Source organism: Meles meles, chromosome 17 (genome assembly GCF_922984935.1).
Source record: "Meles meles chromosome 17, mMelMel3.1 paternal haplotype, whole genome shotgun sequence".
Classification (NCBI taxonomy): Eukaryota; Metazoa; Chordata; class Mammalia; order Carnivora; family Mustelidae; genus Meles; species Meles meles.
In genome coordinates, this window is record NC_060082.1 from 52,246,227 (window position 1) to 52,261,927 (window position 15,701).

Sequence of the window (15,701 nt, forward strand, 5' to 3'; positions counted from 1 at the left end):
AGGAAAGGTAAAAGCATCATACAGATCGGGTACTAGGGTATTGCCCCCCCCCGCGGGAGAGAACAAGCCTGAGTCCGCAAGGGGGTAACTGTAGCCCTCGCCCACTCTCCTCAGAGCCCCGCCTCCAGGGTTGAGTGACGTGGCGCCCAAGCCCCGCCGACGGGGGGCGGGGCTGGCCCTGGTCACGTGAGAGCCGGTACGGAAGTGGTGCAGCGGGCCGCGTCTGTGGTTGGCCGCGGCCGCGGGGCTCGGGGGCGGGGTCAAGCCGGCCAGAGGCGCCGGGAGGAGCCGGGGGTGGAGACGGGCGCGGGGGCCGGCGTCAGAGTCGGGGCTTCGGTCTGCGGGGCGATCGAGTGCTGGACCGGCGGCGGTCCGGTGCGCCCCGGCCTGCGCGCGCCAGCTGCTCTGGCTTCCTCGGGCCTCGGCCCGGGCGGCTGCGGCAGACCGGTGGGGTGGGCAGGAGAAGGCTCGGAGGGCGCGGGCGCCCTGTGCGCGGAGCGGGCGTGAGGCAGCCGGGCTCCGGGACGCCATGTCCATGGAGGACCCCTTCTTTGTGGTGAAAGGGTGAGTGTCCCCGTGGGCTCCACTGGAGGAGGAGGTGGCCGTGCTGCCAGCCCGCACCTCCCCGCTCTTCTCTCTGGAGGGGGAGGGGAGACAAGTGGAGGCTAGGAAGGGGACAGTGAGGACGGCTCAGCTTGCAGGGCCATGACCAAGCGTCCAGAGACCTCCCCTCTCCGTCCTACCTGCACTGTGAAAACCGTACCCCCAACCAAGCCCCTGGGGAAGGGGATCCCTTTGGGGCTGTGCGCGGAGATGCAACTTACTTGGGGTGCGAGGGGATCAGCAGCTCTGCAGGTGGGGAGGGGAACACGCGTCCCAGCCCGTACTGGGGCTCTAGTGGACCACCGGGCCCTACTTCGAAGGAGGGAAAACAGCATCTGGGCAGGAAAAGGGAAATGGCCCTCCTGAGCTTTGTAGTTGGCGTTGATGGGGGTGAGCTCCCATTGTGCATTGAGTTTGGAGCGCCGGCCCGCAGAGTGGTGAGACCACAACACGCCCAGAGGCGTCTGAGCACGTTTGCAGGCTGGGCTGCGGGGGAGCAGGGCTCCGGAAGACAACTCAGTTCAGTGGGGGCGTTTTTACTGAGTAATGTGAGGGGAGGAAAGCAGTCGTTCGAACTCGGCGGTGATGTTGGAAGGAAAACAAAATGAAATCAGCCAAACTAAACTTTCCTCAGCTTTCTATTAGCAACTGGGATTTTCCCACAGTGCTAAAGGAAGTGAGTGCTTTCTTTTTAACTCCCCGATTTCATCCAGGCTCTTTGACAGGTTTCCCCATTTCTTATCCAGCCTTTCAGAACAGAACTGCCTTAACTTATTTTTTCCCTAGAAGCTGTCCTGACTCCATCTTTGATTGCTCGGTGGTTTGGAGATAGAAACTTTATTTGCACTTCGTTCTATTATCTTTGTAGCCATTAAACAAACCCCCCCCCCCAAAAGGTCGATTTTCATGCTGTTGTAACATGTCAACTTTATGTTTTAAATGTCAGACATAAAAAAAATCCGAGAACTCCATAGTTCCCAGATCAGTGCTAATTACCACCAAGTGTCCCTTTGCCTCCAACTAGTTGCTGCTAGCTTCTTATTAATGCTGACCAGTTGCTTGAGTGTTTGTGTTTTAAGGATTCTTCTAGGAAAATTTACATGGTACTTTAGGTGAAGTACTTTGTTATCCATGATACAGTAAAATATGTATTTCTTAACATTTTCCTTAAAGGTCTCTTTCTTCATCCTACTTCAAGGTAGATGGGAAAATGCTGAGTTGCAGTTTGATTAGTAATATGTGGCTCTCTACCTGGAAAATGTGTTATTTGTTAGAAGGATTAGTTTAGGGGTTAATTTTTAAATGTTAAAGCCATGTGTCTTTGCCTCGAATGAAAGATCTTAATGCTCAGCTTGCAAAGGTTTTCATCTCTGGCAGTGGAAACCAGGGATAATCAGAAATTTTTTGTTTGTTTGATTTTTAATGGAATCTGTGAAAATGCTAAATTGCTCTGCCATCTTGGCCTTTTTTCCCCCTGACGGTATCCTATAGAGTCTACCAGTGCTTGCTCACTGATGAGATATCACTGCTGTGTTGGAACATTGGCCTGGATTCTTGGTTGACTTTTTTATCATTTTAGCTTGTGTCCTTAAGGTGTCTGAAGGAAGAGATTGGTGATACCTTCTGCCATAGAAGGTAAAGTTAGCCACCAGGGTGTATCCAGATTGTGACAGAATATTTGGGGAACTGTGTACCTCTGTTTACTGGAAGTATTGAAAATGCATCGTACAACATGGAAAATTAGATGCCTACGTTTTGGCCCTTAGCCAGCAGCTGATGGTTCTGAGAAACAACTCACCCCAAAATTAAGTAGAAATGACAGGTGATAAATTGAGTGCTAAAACAAATGTTACAGAAGACTAAGTGCCCCAGTAGTTCTGAGAAAAGCAACTCATTAGAATTGATTATGATTGGAAAAGCTTTTAGAAGTAGTAGTAGGTCTTGAATTAGGTTATGGGAGATGGGTAGAATTGAGGTAATTCAGGCCTGTGTTTCATCTGGACTCTTATTAAAGCGTCTCTTATTTGGTTTGCCTGCTTCTAGTCATCTGCCTTTGGTTCTTTTGGGTTAGTGCTATCTAAAATATAATGGGAGCCATATACGCCATTTTCCTAGTAGCCATCTTATTATTATTATTATTATTACTATTATTATTATTTTATTTGACAGACAGAGATCACAAGTAGACGGAGAGGCAGGCGGAAACAGGCTCCCTGCAGAGCAGAGAGCCCGATGTGGGGTTTGATCTCAGGACCCTGAGATCATGACCTGAGCTGAAGGCAGAGGCTTAACCTGCTGAGCCACCCAGGCGCCCCCTAGTAGCCATCTTAAAAAGTAAAAAGAGGGGCATTTGGCTGGCTTAGTTGGTGGAGCATGTGACTCTTGATCTCCATGGCATGAGTTCAAGCCCCACAGTGGGTGTAGAGCTCACTTCAAAAAAAAAAAAAAAAAAAGAAAAAAGGTAAAAAGAAACTAGTGAAATTAATTTTAATTTCATCCTTAATGTATTCAAAATATTTCAGTGGATGGCTAATATGAAGATTACAAGAGGATATTTTACTTTTTCTGTACTAAGTTTTCAAATTTGGAGTATATTTTACACGTATAGAACATCTCAATTTGGACACTAAATGTTCATCAGGAATATTTGCTCTATATTTAGAGTATATTGAATTTACAGTTGAAAGAGTAGATTCACATACCCAAACATCCCAGACATACTTAAAAATTTTCCAGTAACTGAGTTGCATATCAGTTTTTAAATGTAAGTTAATTGAAATTAAAAAATTAGTTCCTCAGTCACACCAGTGCATTGCAGGCGTTCCATAGTCATGTGTGGAGCCCACGGTGGGTAGAAGAGGTGTAGCTCTTCTAGAACCCAAGCAGAGGTTCCGCACTTAACATCATTTCGTGGCTGCCTGTTTAAAGTCCAGACTCTTCATGACCACCATGATGCAGCCGTCCTTTACCCTCCGGCCAGTCTGCCTACCCTCAGCTCAGAGCTCCAGCAAGGTCAGACTTAGTGATTACGACCACGGTCCTGGGTGCTCTTACTCCATGTACACCCACTCTGCCTGGTTCACCCACCAAGCTTTGAAGATTCAGTGTAAGCGCTGCATTGCCTCCAGGAAGTGCTTTCCTTGGCGCTTGTAACACGTTATTACACCTCTTCCTCTGACTGTCTTTCATTATTAGACTGTGAGCTCTGAGGGTTTGGGACTGTTTATTTTTCCTGTGTTTCCAGCCTAGCACCTTGAATATACGGTGTAAATGTTAACTAAATACTCGTGATGGTGGTGGTGGTGGTGGTGGTTAAGGAGTGGTGGTTCCTGGGTGGGAACACTGCCCGCAGATGCCCTGAGATGGGCATTGTGTATTAGAAATGATCAAGGAGAGTGTCCCGGGTGCTGTAGGAAGTTTATTTAGGGAAGTAATAATAATAGCTAACCTTTAAAGGATGCAGCTCCTGTCCAGGCGGTTTGAGCTAAGTAAGGACTTTATAAACATTTTCACTTGATAGGAACAGCTCTGTGATGTGGGTACCACCCACATTTAGAGATGAGGAACTGAGGGAACCCAGAGGGGTTATTCTCCTGGGGTCACACAGCTAAGAAATGGTAGACTCAAGATTCAAATTCGAACTGCCTGATTCTGCTCACACTGTTAAAACTTCACAGTACAGGTAGAATAGGGTCAAGGAGAGTCTCATTTTGAAGTCATTGGAGATCTTCCAATCTGGGAAATGGAATGAAATGAGGGTTTGGGGGAATATTGATCTGCTAGTACTGTTGGAGACATCAGTGTGAGGAACGATTTCAAGGGGACCTTTTAAGGGGACCAGTTAGAAAGGTGTGTTCGTTGAAATATGCAGTTCTTAATCCCCGGAGGTTTGGGGCTGGTTTGTGGGAGTTTGACACTCTCAGTGTCCCATTCAGAGCAGAATCCCAGGACACAGGAGAAAACCACCACAGTGGGGGCAGTTAAGCTCTCAGGGCACGTGGGGCCCCAACTGGCCTAGACATTCACAGTGGTGTTTGTAGCACCAGAACTCAGTGTCTGAAACTCCAGGCTCTCCTGAAGCACCTCCGCCTGCCCTTCGCGCGTAGCCTCTCGGGTGGATCCTGTCCTTGTGCTCTCACGGGGGCAGCTTCGTTATTCCCCCTGCGTCAGGTATTGCCCGTGTAACCGAGCACATTGGTCACTCTGCTCCCACCCACATCCCTCCCTACAGATGCCTGACCAGGTCTTCCTCCTTTTAGCTCTCCACTCCTGACTCCCCATTCTCCCTCAGTCCCACGTCCACTTGGTCATCATGTCCTATCAGGGCCATCCCTTGGATATTTCTGGAACCTCCTCTCCCTCTCTGGTTATGGTTCTTCTACCGCAGTGCTTGTCCTTGTTCTCTCCCACCTGGACGCCTGCAAGCAACTTCTTCTTCAGCAAAGCTTTGCTCTGCTACCAGGTGTCCCCAGAGGCACGATCAGGTCACTTCTCTATTCAGAATCCTTTATTCTAACACCCTTATGGAGTGTCTGTTTTTGTGGGCTGGGAGCTGAGGGTACAGCAGAGAGCAGACAAAATCCCATTCGTACGGAGACTACATTCTGGGGACAGGAAACAGACCAGTAACGTGGTATGTCAGGTGGTGATAAGTTCTGTAAGAGTAAAGGCTGGTGAAGAGAAGGGAACATGGATTCTGGGTGTAATTTTTCTTTTTATCTGACTTCAGGAGGCAGTGAAGTTTGGTGAAAGAACTATTTTTTGGTAATCTAGCTGACCCACTGTTGGGATCATACCTTTCAATTACTTGGTGTAACTTTGTTGAATTCTCCTCTTTGAACCTGTTTTTACAAAGTGGCTTAGCACTGTACAAAATTGGCTTAACAATACCTGCTTTATTGGTTGTAAGGATAAAATGAGTTAATACATGTAAATTGCCTAGCAGTTGGGGGCACATGTTAAATGCCCAGTAAACATTTTCTTTTAACTGTCTGTTTCTGGGGCACCAGGGTGGCTCAGTGGGTTAAGTCTCTGCCTTCAGCTCAGCTCTGGGTCTCAGGGTCCTGGGATCAATCCCCGCATCAGGCTCTCTGTTCAGCAGGGAGCCTGCTTCCCCCTCTCTCTCTCTGCCTGCCTCTCTGCCTACTTGTGATCTCTCCCTCTCTCTCTGTCAAATAAATAAATAAAATCTTAAAAAATAAAAAGTCTGTTTCTGTGTTTCCAGCCAAATAAGGTGCCCTTTCTGAGAGGAAAGACCACGTCTTAACTGGTTTTTGAGTAACATTTAAACTAATGTTAAAGTAATATATGCTTATTTTAGAAAATCTAGGAAACAAAAATATAAAAAGAATAAAAATTTATTGAAATGCCACCATCCAGAAATAAATGGTTAAAATTTTTGTGTGTTTTTGATCTTAACTTCTTTTTTTTTTTTTTTTAAGATTTTATTTATCCATTTGACAGACAGAGATCACAAGCAGGCAGAGAGGCAGGCAGAGAGAGAGGAGGAAGCAGGCTCCCTGCCAAGCAGAGAGCCCGACGCGGGGCTTGATCCTAGGACCCTGAGACCACGACCCAAGCAGAAGGCAGAGGCCCCAACCCACCAAGCCACCCAGGCGCCCCTTGATCTTAACTTCTATTAATAGTTATAGGCAGGGGGGTGCCTGGGTGGCTCAGTGGGTTAAAGCCTCTGCCTTTGGCTCAGGTCATGATCTCAGGGTCCTGGGATCGAGTCCCGCATCGGGCTCTCTGCTTGGCAGGGAGCCTGCTTCCTCCTCTCTCTCTGCCTGCCTCTCTGCCTACTTGTAATCTCTGTCTGTCAAATAAATAAATAAAATCTTTTAAAAAATTAGTTATAGGCAATATTTTTCACCAGTTTTTGATCTCTTACTATGTATTAGGCACTGTGCTAAGAACCTAACAGTAATTATCTTTTTAGTCCTTATAAAGTAAGTACTGGTACTATTATTATCATTTTACAAATGAAGAAAATGAAACTTAGTAAAAACAACAAAAAAAAAACAAAAAAAACACCAAACTTCAGGTTTATATCTTATAAGCAGAAAGGCCAGTATTTATATATGTGTATATTATTATTATTGAATAATTGTTTTAGAAATTGGGATCATACTGTATTATAATCTTTTCATCTGTATTTTTTTTTTCTTTTGAGGCATCTTACTTACACATATGTATTATATCCCTAGAAAAAGGATCCTGGGATTTTCCCTCCTATGTGTTTTCGTCTTGCTTCTTCATGGTCCATGAGGCCACTTGTGAGAGGTTGATTGATCCCAGAGATTGTCCATATGATGAAACCAAGCTAGTGGTACGGGAGCAGATTATTCTGCCATTTTTCTAGATCTTTGAGTACATCACATCTGGGGCTGATCGCTCCACACATGTTTAACCTGCCTATGGGGTTCACAGCAATTTTCCCGGCTCTCTGATCTCCAGTGACTTCACATTCGCCAGTGTAGCCTGGCTTCATCATCACCGTTAGAGACAGGATGCTGACTCTGGAGCATGGCCTAGTGAGAACCTGGCGTTTGCCTCTTCTCAGCGTGGTTAATGCTCTTGAGAGACTCTGCCAGGACATTCGTGTGCACATTATGGCGGTACTGAAAGATGGCGGAAAGGGGACAGGAGGGCCATCTGTATTTTTTTATATCCTTAAAATGTCTTCAGTGGGGAGGGCTTTTGATGACTACGTTGTATTTTGCCATATAAATGTAATATAAATGATTACCGAGGATGACAAGATGTTTCTCATTTTTCACTATTACAAGTAGAGTAGTGGCAAGAAGAATGCATGCCTGACAGGTCTTTATTGCTGCTTCAGATTATTTCCAGAGCCTATATTCCTGTGGCAGAATTGCTAATTCAGAGAGTAAGCACATTTTCAAAGTTTCCATATTACCAGATTGCCTTCCAGAATATACCCCTATCTCCACTCTCTCCCCACCCCCATCCACTTCCCCTGATCTTTTCAGAGTCCTGGGATTCTCATTGTAAGAAATCATTACTCATTTGTGAAGAGAAGAAAAATGCCGTGTTTGAATCCTGTTGTTTTCATCTTTGTGTTTTGTAGGGACTCATGTGGTGCTTGTTTGATGAGTGCATACATTCTGAGTTTTGGGTTCTCTATTTTTCCCTGTCTTGTTGGCAACCTTTTAGAATTTGCAACTTCTAATTGAACTGACCTAGAAAACCACAAAATTGAGCATTGGAGTATGAGAGTCTGTTGGTACCAAGTGAGCCTCTCCTGTAGGTAAAAGGCATGAATGTTGTGACTCTTTAGTTTTTGTTTTGGAGACTTTGTGTGCCTGAGTAAGGATCATTTCCAGGTTCTTGGCTGTGGATCAATGTTGAAATAATGGCCTGAGTAAGCAGATGAGCAATATGGTGTATGTTATGTTGTATTCTTTTTTTTTAAGATTTTATTTATTTATTTGACAGAGATCGCAAATAGGCAGAGAGCAGGCAGAGAGAGAGGAGGAAGCAGGCTCCCCCCTGAGCAGAGAGCCCGATGTGGGGCTCAATCCCGGGACCCTGGGATCATGACCTGAGCGGAAGGCAGAGGCTTTAACCTACTGAGCCACCCAGGCGCCCCTGTTACGTTGTATTCTTTAACTGGCATTTGTCTGTATGTGCTGCCCTCTTGACTCTAGATTGTGAGTTTCTTGAAGGCGAGCCTTGTGCATTTTATTCACATTGTTGAGAGAACTGTTTACTGGTATAATCACTGAAAAAGAAATCACTTGCTTGCAAGGAAATCTTAGTCTAATGAAATGAAAGTAAGTTAAATCTCACATTCTGCATTTTAAAATCAGAATCAGATGTTTCACCGTAAAGACTTTGCACACATTTGTTTTAAATGTATTGAATGCCTAATGCTGTATTTGGCTGAACCTGTGGTCTAGTTGGACAGCGCTGTGCAGATGTGCAGAGTGTAGGCAAAAGACAGTGTGCATTGTGCGTAAGACGTCAGAGTGGAGTTGAGATGTTGTGGAGACTGAAAAAAGCAAAGACCCCAGTAAGACTGTTGGTCGAGGACATTTTAGTGAAGCAAATATAGGGTCTCATTCTAGCCCTTAAAGGAAATGTCTGCTTTTCATTTGCAGAGATGTAGGCACTCTTTCTTTGCTGGGGAAGCAGCCAGCAGAGGTCTAGAGCCAGAAATGAGAAAGGGGAGGATGGGAAGGAGACCTGCCAACTGACACAGATTTTGTTTTAGTGAAAAAAAAAAATCAGGTTGGATATTAAAGTCGGCCAGTTTGGGGGAGGAAGATGTGGAATACCCAGCTGAGGAGTTTAAATTTAATCTGTTTCCTATTGTAAGTTTGTAATCAGGAGGCAGTTTTAATGAGCAGTTACTGTTTACTTGCCTGTGGGCAAACAGCTGTTAAGGGTTCAGACCCAGGTCTTCTGATTCCACAAAGAAAATAGATTTGTCCCTACACTTAGCAGAGATGGGATTGAGTAGTCTTGGTACTGGAAGGTACCTCATAGTCAGGGTCAGAAGCATATGACGCAAACAGCCAAGATGCCTGGCCCCAGTTCTGTGTGTTTAACGAGTGCAGACTAGTTACCTTGAAAGTTTCTTCCAGATCTAAAATCTAGTGATTGAACTTAAGTAGAAGTTGTGCAAGGTGAGAAGAGGAAGAGTGTCTAGACAAGTTTGAAATCTTGGAAGATAGAGGCCCTGTTGACTGAAAAGGGGAAGTTATAGAAGGAAGCAGACTTTTTTTCTGCTTTATCTTTTTGTTTGAATGCTTGCTTTTTATTTATTTATTGGTAGGCAGGAAAAGATCAGTTTGGTTTTAGGCAAATGGAATGGTCCTGCAGGCAGCCAAAAATACAGGAATTAATCCTGGGTGAGTGACAAGGGTTGGTAATGCCGTTGGGGAGTTTTCAGCTGAAGGGGATCATTTGAACCTCTGACTATTGATGAGCACCTAGAAGTTCTAAAAAGTGCTGAGAAACAGTAGGACCAAGTAGAAGGAAAGGAGAGAGAAAACTGCTAGAAACTAAAAGAGCACAATGTCACAAAAACAAAGGAAGTGAGAGTTTTGAGAAAACAGCTATGAAGGCTGTAGTGGCAAGTACAGTGAAAGTGAAGACGAGTTCAAGCCAGTCATGACTTTGACCTGCGGTAGTAGTGGTACTATCCCAGGGGGGTTGTGGAAGCAGCAGCAAATTGAGGTCAAAACTGTATGTAACCGTAGGTAACTAAGTAGAGTCAGTTTTTCCCCCACAAGAGTAATTGCAAAAGGTATCACAGTACAGTTGAATTCAGAAATGACAGTGAGGTCAAGTGAAAGGAGTGTGTGTGGTTTTCCCCTCAAATACAGAAGATGTGAGTACGGAAGCCAAGCAGCAACAAGAGCTCCTCCCTTACCTAACACGAAGGATTGGTGGAAGGAGGTTGGTAGGATATGGGGCGGGAGGGGGATATGGTTACAGAGGCTCGCGGAGCCTGAGTTTGTCAGATTTCATTACTAGGATGGACACCGTCTGCCTTTCCTAGCCTCTCAGTATATTGATGAAACAGGAACCTCTCAGTAGAGTTGTGCAGGACGAGCGCTGCCTGCCCCAGATACTGGTCTTGTGGCTGATTGTCTTTTTCTACAGGTGGCCACCCCCGTATATATCCTGCCCCGTTTGCTTTTCTGAAATTGTGAAGCTGACATTCTCCTACCAAGCTGGGATCCTAGTTCCTTTCCCTGGGACCTGATTGCCTCCCCTGACAGAATGAGGCAGAGAGGACACTGCTTGACTTCCGAAGCCTAAGTCCTAAAAGATAGCCAAGCCCATGCAGCTGCCGCCTGCTTCTTCCTGACTCGGGACGGAAGGCAGGGGTGTCCGGAGCTACCATGTGAGAAGTCCAGCTACACTGCAGCTGCTCTGCTAGGGAGATCGTGTGCAGAGACACACAGACCCCACTGGGGAGCCCATGTTTTTGCAGCCCCAGACACTGTAGAGCAGGGACCAGCCATCTGGTTTCCTGACCTGCAGAATCCATGAGCATAATAAATGCTTGTTTCACTCCCACTAAGTTTTGGGATGGTTGTTATATAGCCACAGGAACTGGAACAGATGCCAGTTTGGAGTCTGTCAGCATGGTCAAAGAAGAAAGGAGAAATGAGAAGGCTGACGGGGGTTGCAGCCACAATTACTCTGCAACTTGCTGGCATAGCCGAATGGCAGATTCTGCAAAATCAAGGCTCCCTAATGGCTGAGATACTCCTTCCTCCAACTTTTCTGAGAAACTTGGCAAGATCTAGAGAAGAAAACTTGGTGATTTTTATGGACATCTAGATGTATTGCCTTTCGTCCTAGAGGTTGCTTGGGATGTTGGGCCCTTCCCCATGGTGGAACAGACTAGAATGTTGTACGGGAGAGGCTCAGCTAGCAATGACAGAGGGTTAGTGTTTGGCTTCGGAAACAAACTAGGTTAGTTCTGACAGTGTCAACTTTTATGTGTTAATGAGTGGAAGAATCTGGTTTTGAAAGCTTTGATGACTTCATTTTTGTCCAAAAGATTCTTCAAAGATGTGGACTGTGTTTTCACTTTGGACAGTTGCCTGCCAGTAGCTCTCTGGGCATTGATGCGGACCGCAGTGAGCGACCTTCATTCTGGTGTTCATGGAGTTTAACCCATAATGATATGACAGGTCCCTTGATTTTGGTAGCCCATTTGGTAGACAGCAAGGTGGAAGATCTTCGTCCCTGGCATTTTCCAGCACTGTGACTCCTGTTGCCCATGAACTAGGTAAGACAGAACTGACTTTGGAAACATCTGTAACAGATGGGGCAGCAGAAAATCTGTTTGACTGTTGTGGGGACCTTCTCTGGGTCAGGTGCTAACCCTGTACTTCTAGGAAAGCAGTCAGCAAGTTTTTGGTGACATGGTGCCAGAGCTGTTGGTGAGCAGATGGTTAACCTAGAAGTTTGCTAAGCCAAAGGGATCTAAAAAGTCATGGTATACCTGGCCCCTCATGGAAAGTTCTGGGCATCAGACTTCAGTCATTCCCTTCACATAGTTGAAAGAAAAACCTCAAATAAGTAAACCACACTTCACAGGAAAAGGAAAGCAGTGTTTTGTGATTTTTAACCTTTCTGGAGACTACACAAAATTGGATCTCTGTTGCCCAAGGATTCAGCCACTGCTGCTGTCTGGTCAGGGTGCTGGGCTCTCGTGGGCTGTGCAGAGCCACCCATGCTGGGCATGTACGTGGGCGGGAAGGGGGGGCTGCCTAACTAGCCACTTCTCACAGAAACAGCTCCGTTGCCCTTCCTGAGAGAGTGGTGTGAAGAAAACTCGGTGGGCTCTTCTCCTTCCCTTGTTAAAACCCTCACAAATCTCAAACAGATCACGCTATTATTTACTCCTCTGACTTTTTGTTGTTGTTTTCTCTGTCCTGATTGATTTCCTTGGAATGCCTAGTGATTGTAAATATTTAGTTCCAGATATTTACAAATGGTTCCTAATTGAATGAGTTGTCTCACTAGAGTCTCACATGTTATTAGGTGTGGCTTGGGGCTCTTGAAACTGACCAGAAATCCCAAGTTCTCTTGAAAATTCTGGTTACCATTAATATCCGGCTGAAAAAAGGATTTGTTTATGACACATGATGTTTTCTACTCTCCTTTCATGCCTTCTGTTTTCAGGCTAGCACTAAGCTGAAATGAAATTGTGAGGGACCCCACACACTGCTGTTAAAATAGGATTCCATGACACATTACAGGTTCTGGCTCTTCAAGACTTGAACCGTTGCTGATAGTTCCCACCTTTGTGATTCCTTGAAAGTTTGTCTTAGAACTGCAAAATAATCACCACTTTGCTTTTCTTATGTCTGTGCCACTAACTGAAAACCTCTTGAAAAAATAAGAGATTGAGAGTGGAATAAGCCAGGTCACTGGCCAGGCCTGTGGGTGTTGAATGTTATCCTGGGATTGCTTTGTGGCATTTTTCTGATTCCTGCCATTTCTTTGATGTCTTCTTCAGAACATGCATAGGGACTCCTTGATTTCACTCTGTGCTATGAGAATTGAATCCATCTGTGTGCCCCCTCCTTCCCATCAAGCCCAACTATGAGTGTCTTGGGAGTTGCGGTTATGAAGGTGTGGTCCTTGGATCTCAAGGGGTTCTTGACCCTTTCACGGAAGACTCCCTTAACCTAAAACACTTTTCATAATAACTCAGATGTCATTTGCTTTTTCCATTGTACTGACATTTATACCAATGGTGCAAAAAGCTGTGGCAGGTAAAACTGCCCTGCCTTAGCCTAGGTCAAGGCAGTGGCACCAAACTGTACTAGTAGTCACTGTGTTCCTCCCTTGCAGTGAAAAAGAAAAAAAGGCATATTCCCTTAAAAATGTTCTTCATTAAAGAATTAAAAATTATTAATTGTATCAAATCTTGACCCGTAAAGACACTTCCTTTTTTTTTTTTTTTAAGATTTTATTTATTTGACAGAGAAAGAGATAGGAAGAGTAGGAGCACCAGAAGGGAGAGTGGGAGAAGGAGAAGCAGGCTTCTTTACTGAGCAGGGAGCCTGATGTGGGGCTCGATCCCAGGACCCTGGGATCATGACCTGAGCTGAAGGCAGGTGCTTAACAACTGAGCCATCCAGATTTTAAAGTTATAATTTGCCTACCGTAAAATTGATCTTAATTTTTAGTGTACATTTCTTCACAATTTGACAAATGGATACAGTTGTGCGTAATCACCACCTCCACAAATAAGATATAGGACAGACTCATCCCCCCTAAAGGTTTCTCTGTGTTCCATTGTAGCTGAACTAATGTGAGTTTGCTCCTTGGTGAGTCACAGATAAAACTATACCAGGTGGTGTAATGAGCACTGGGTGTTCTATACAACTGATGAATCACTGAACTCTACCTCTGAAACTAAGAATACACTGTATGTTAATTAATTGAATTTAAATAAAATTAAATTAAAAAATACTGTGCCAGGTGGGTTGTTGCACAAAGGAAACTTTATTTGCAGCAAATAAGGAGATCATGGGGAATAACTTCCAAAGCTGTGATTCCTTGAGCAAGTGTAGATGGGTTCCTTTCATTTAGGATTAGGATGATTATTTAAAAAGGGGAAGCATGTCATATGTAGAGGTGGCTGGAAGGTCACACATGTGCCTTCAGGAAACATGCCTGTGTGTACATTGTATGGTAGGTAAATGAGGCCTATGCTTCTCTTTGGGTGGAGAATTTAATATTATAATGCGGTAAAGGTAGTTGTCAGTCATTCTAGAAGTCACTCCATGATCTGTCTGTGCAGGCTTGAGTTGGGGCTTACACTCAAACTGGTCTGGGTGGTCTGGGCTGGCTGGAGGTCTTGTTAGGTCAGTTGCTATTGCTTGAAGGGTGGTGGTTTTCAATTTTTGACAATTATGACCAAAGCTACTGTAAGAATTTCCAGGTGGTTGTGTGAATGTACGTTTCCATGTCACCTAGAAGTGAGATTGTTGGGTCATATGATAAACATGTTTGTTTGTTTGTTTGCTTTTTAAGATTTTATTTGTTTATTTGACAGAGAGAGGGAACACAAGCAAGGGTAGTGGGAGAGGAAAAAGCAGGCCTCCCGCCGAGCAGGGAGCCTGATGCAGGGCTCGATCCCAGGACCCTGGGATCATGATCCAAGCCAAAGGCAGAGGCTTAGCTACCTTTGCTTACCAGGCGCCCTGATAAACCTGTTTAATTTAAGAAAGGCATGTTATTTCCAAAGTGGTTGTACCATTTTGCATTCCTGCTAGAAATGCACAGGAGTTCCAGTTACTCTACTACCTGGTCAGCCCTTTGGTGTTGTTAGTCATTTATTTTAAACCATTCTCAGTAGTGGTATCTCATTGTGGATTTAATTTGCATTTTTCTAATAACTAATGGTATTGGACATCTCGTGTGCTTAACTGTCATCTATATGTCGTCTTTATTGAAGTGACTATTCACATCTTCTGCTCATTTCCTACCACCCCCCCCATTTCTTAATTAGGTTTGTTTTTCTTGCTAAGTTTTGAGAATTTTTTTTTTTTTAAATATTTTATTTATTTGACAGAGAGAAATCACAACTAGGCAGAGAGGCAGGCAGAGAGAGAGGAGGAAGCAGGCTCCTTGCGGAGCAGAGAGCCCGATGCGGGGCTCGATCCCAGGACTCTGGGATCATGACCTGAGCCGAAGGCAGAGGCCTCAACCCACTGAGCCACCCAGGCACCCCAGAGAATTTTTTTTTTAAAGATTTTATTTATTTATTTGACAGAGATCACAAGTAGGCAGAGAGGCAGGCAGAGAGGGAGGGGAAAGCAAGCTCCCTGCTGAGCAGGGAGCCCCCCATGCGGGACTTGATCCCAGGACCCTGAGATCATGACCTGAGCTGAAGGCAGAGGTTCAACCCACTGAGCCACCCAGGCGCCCCAGTTTTGAGAATTTTTAAAAAATTGTATTCTAGATAAGACATCGATCAGTTATGTCACATAAATGTTTTCCCCCAGCCTTTGTACACATTTTACTGTTCTATGTGACAAACTGAGAGTATGGCAAAGCACTTTTGCTGTATTATGAAATAAGATGGTTGTCTCTGGGAAAAGCAATTTGTGATTGAGTTGCTAGCTGAAATAGCTCGGGTTTTTTTTTTTCCTCCACAGACTCTGGTTTTTACTTGAAAGTATGCCTGGCAAACTGGCTATTAAGACTTGCATATGTTCTCACACTTCAAAATTACCTAAAAAGTACTTGAGATATTTTCTCAAAAATGAAGAAAGTGAACCTGTCACTTAATAGAAAACAACTGACAGGTTTTATTGCGGATGATAAAATTAGAGCCTTTTTTAAAAAAAATTAGAATTTTGGAAAGCTTCTATCAACTCCTATTGTCTTACAGGTTCCCAGTAGTTAACTTTTTCTGATGAGATTGGTGGTGGTGGTATATGATTTGGGATATTGTTTAATGAAAAGAGTTAGCATTTTCAAGACCTGTGGCACTCAGCAAACTAAACTTTCCAGATGACCAGTATATGTGATAAAATCAAACATGGGTAGGTAAAGGATCCATTCAAAATAAAAAGATAGGGGCTTGTAAT

The 15,701-nt window shown here is 44.6% G+C and overlaps 1 protein-coding gene across 1 annotated transcript in view; it reads left to right on the forward strand.

Annotated features, from left to right (window-relative positions):
- Window positions 1-298: 298 nt before the first annotated feature.
- The window catches only part of STX6 (syntaxin 6), a 51,350-nt gene continuing 35,947 nt past the window's right edge, over window positions 299-15,701 (forward strand). Inside the window, exon 1 of the mRNA XM_045982648.1 lies at window positions 299-564. Within this exon, the coding sequence (XP_045838604.1) occupies window positions 530-564 (35 nt within the window). The 5' untranslated portion in view covers window positions 299-529. The remainder of the gene's footprint in view (window positions 565-15,701) is intronic.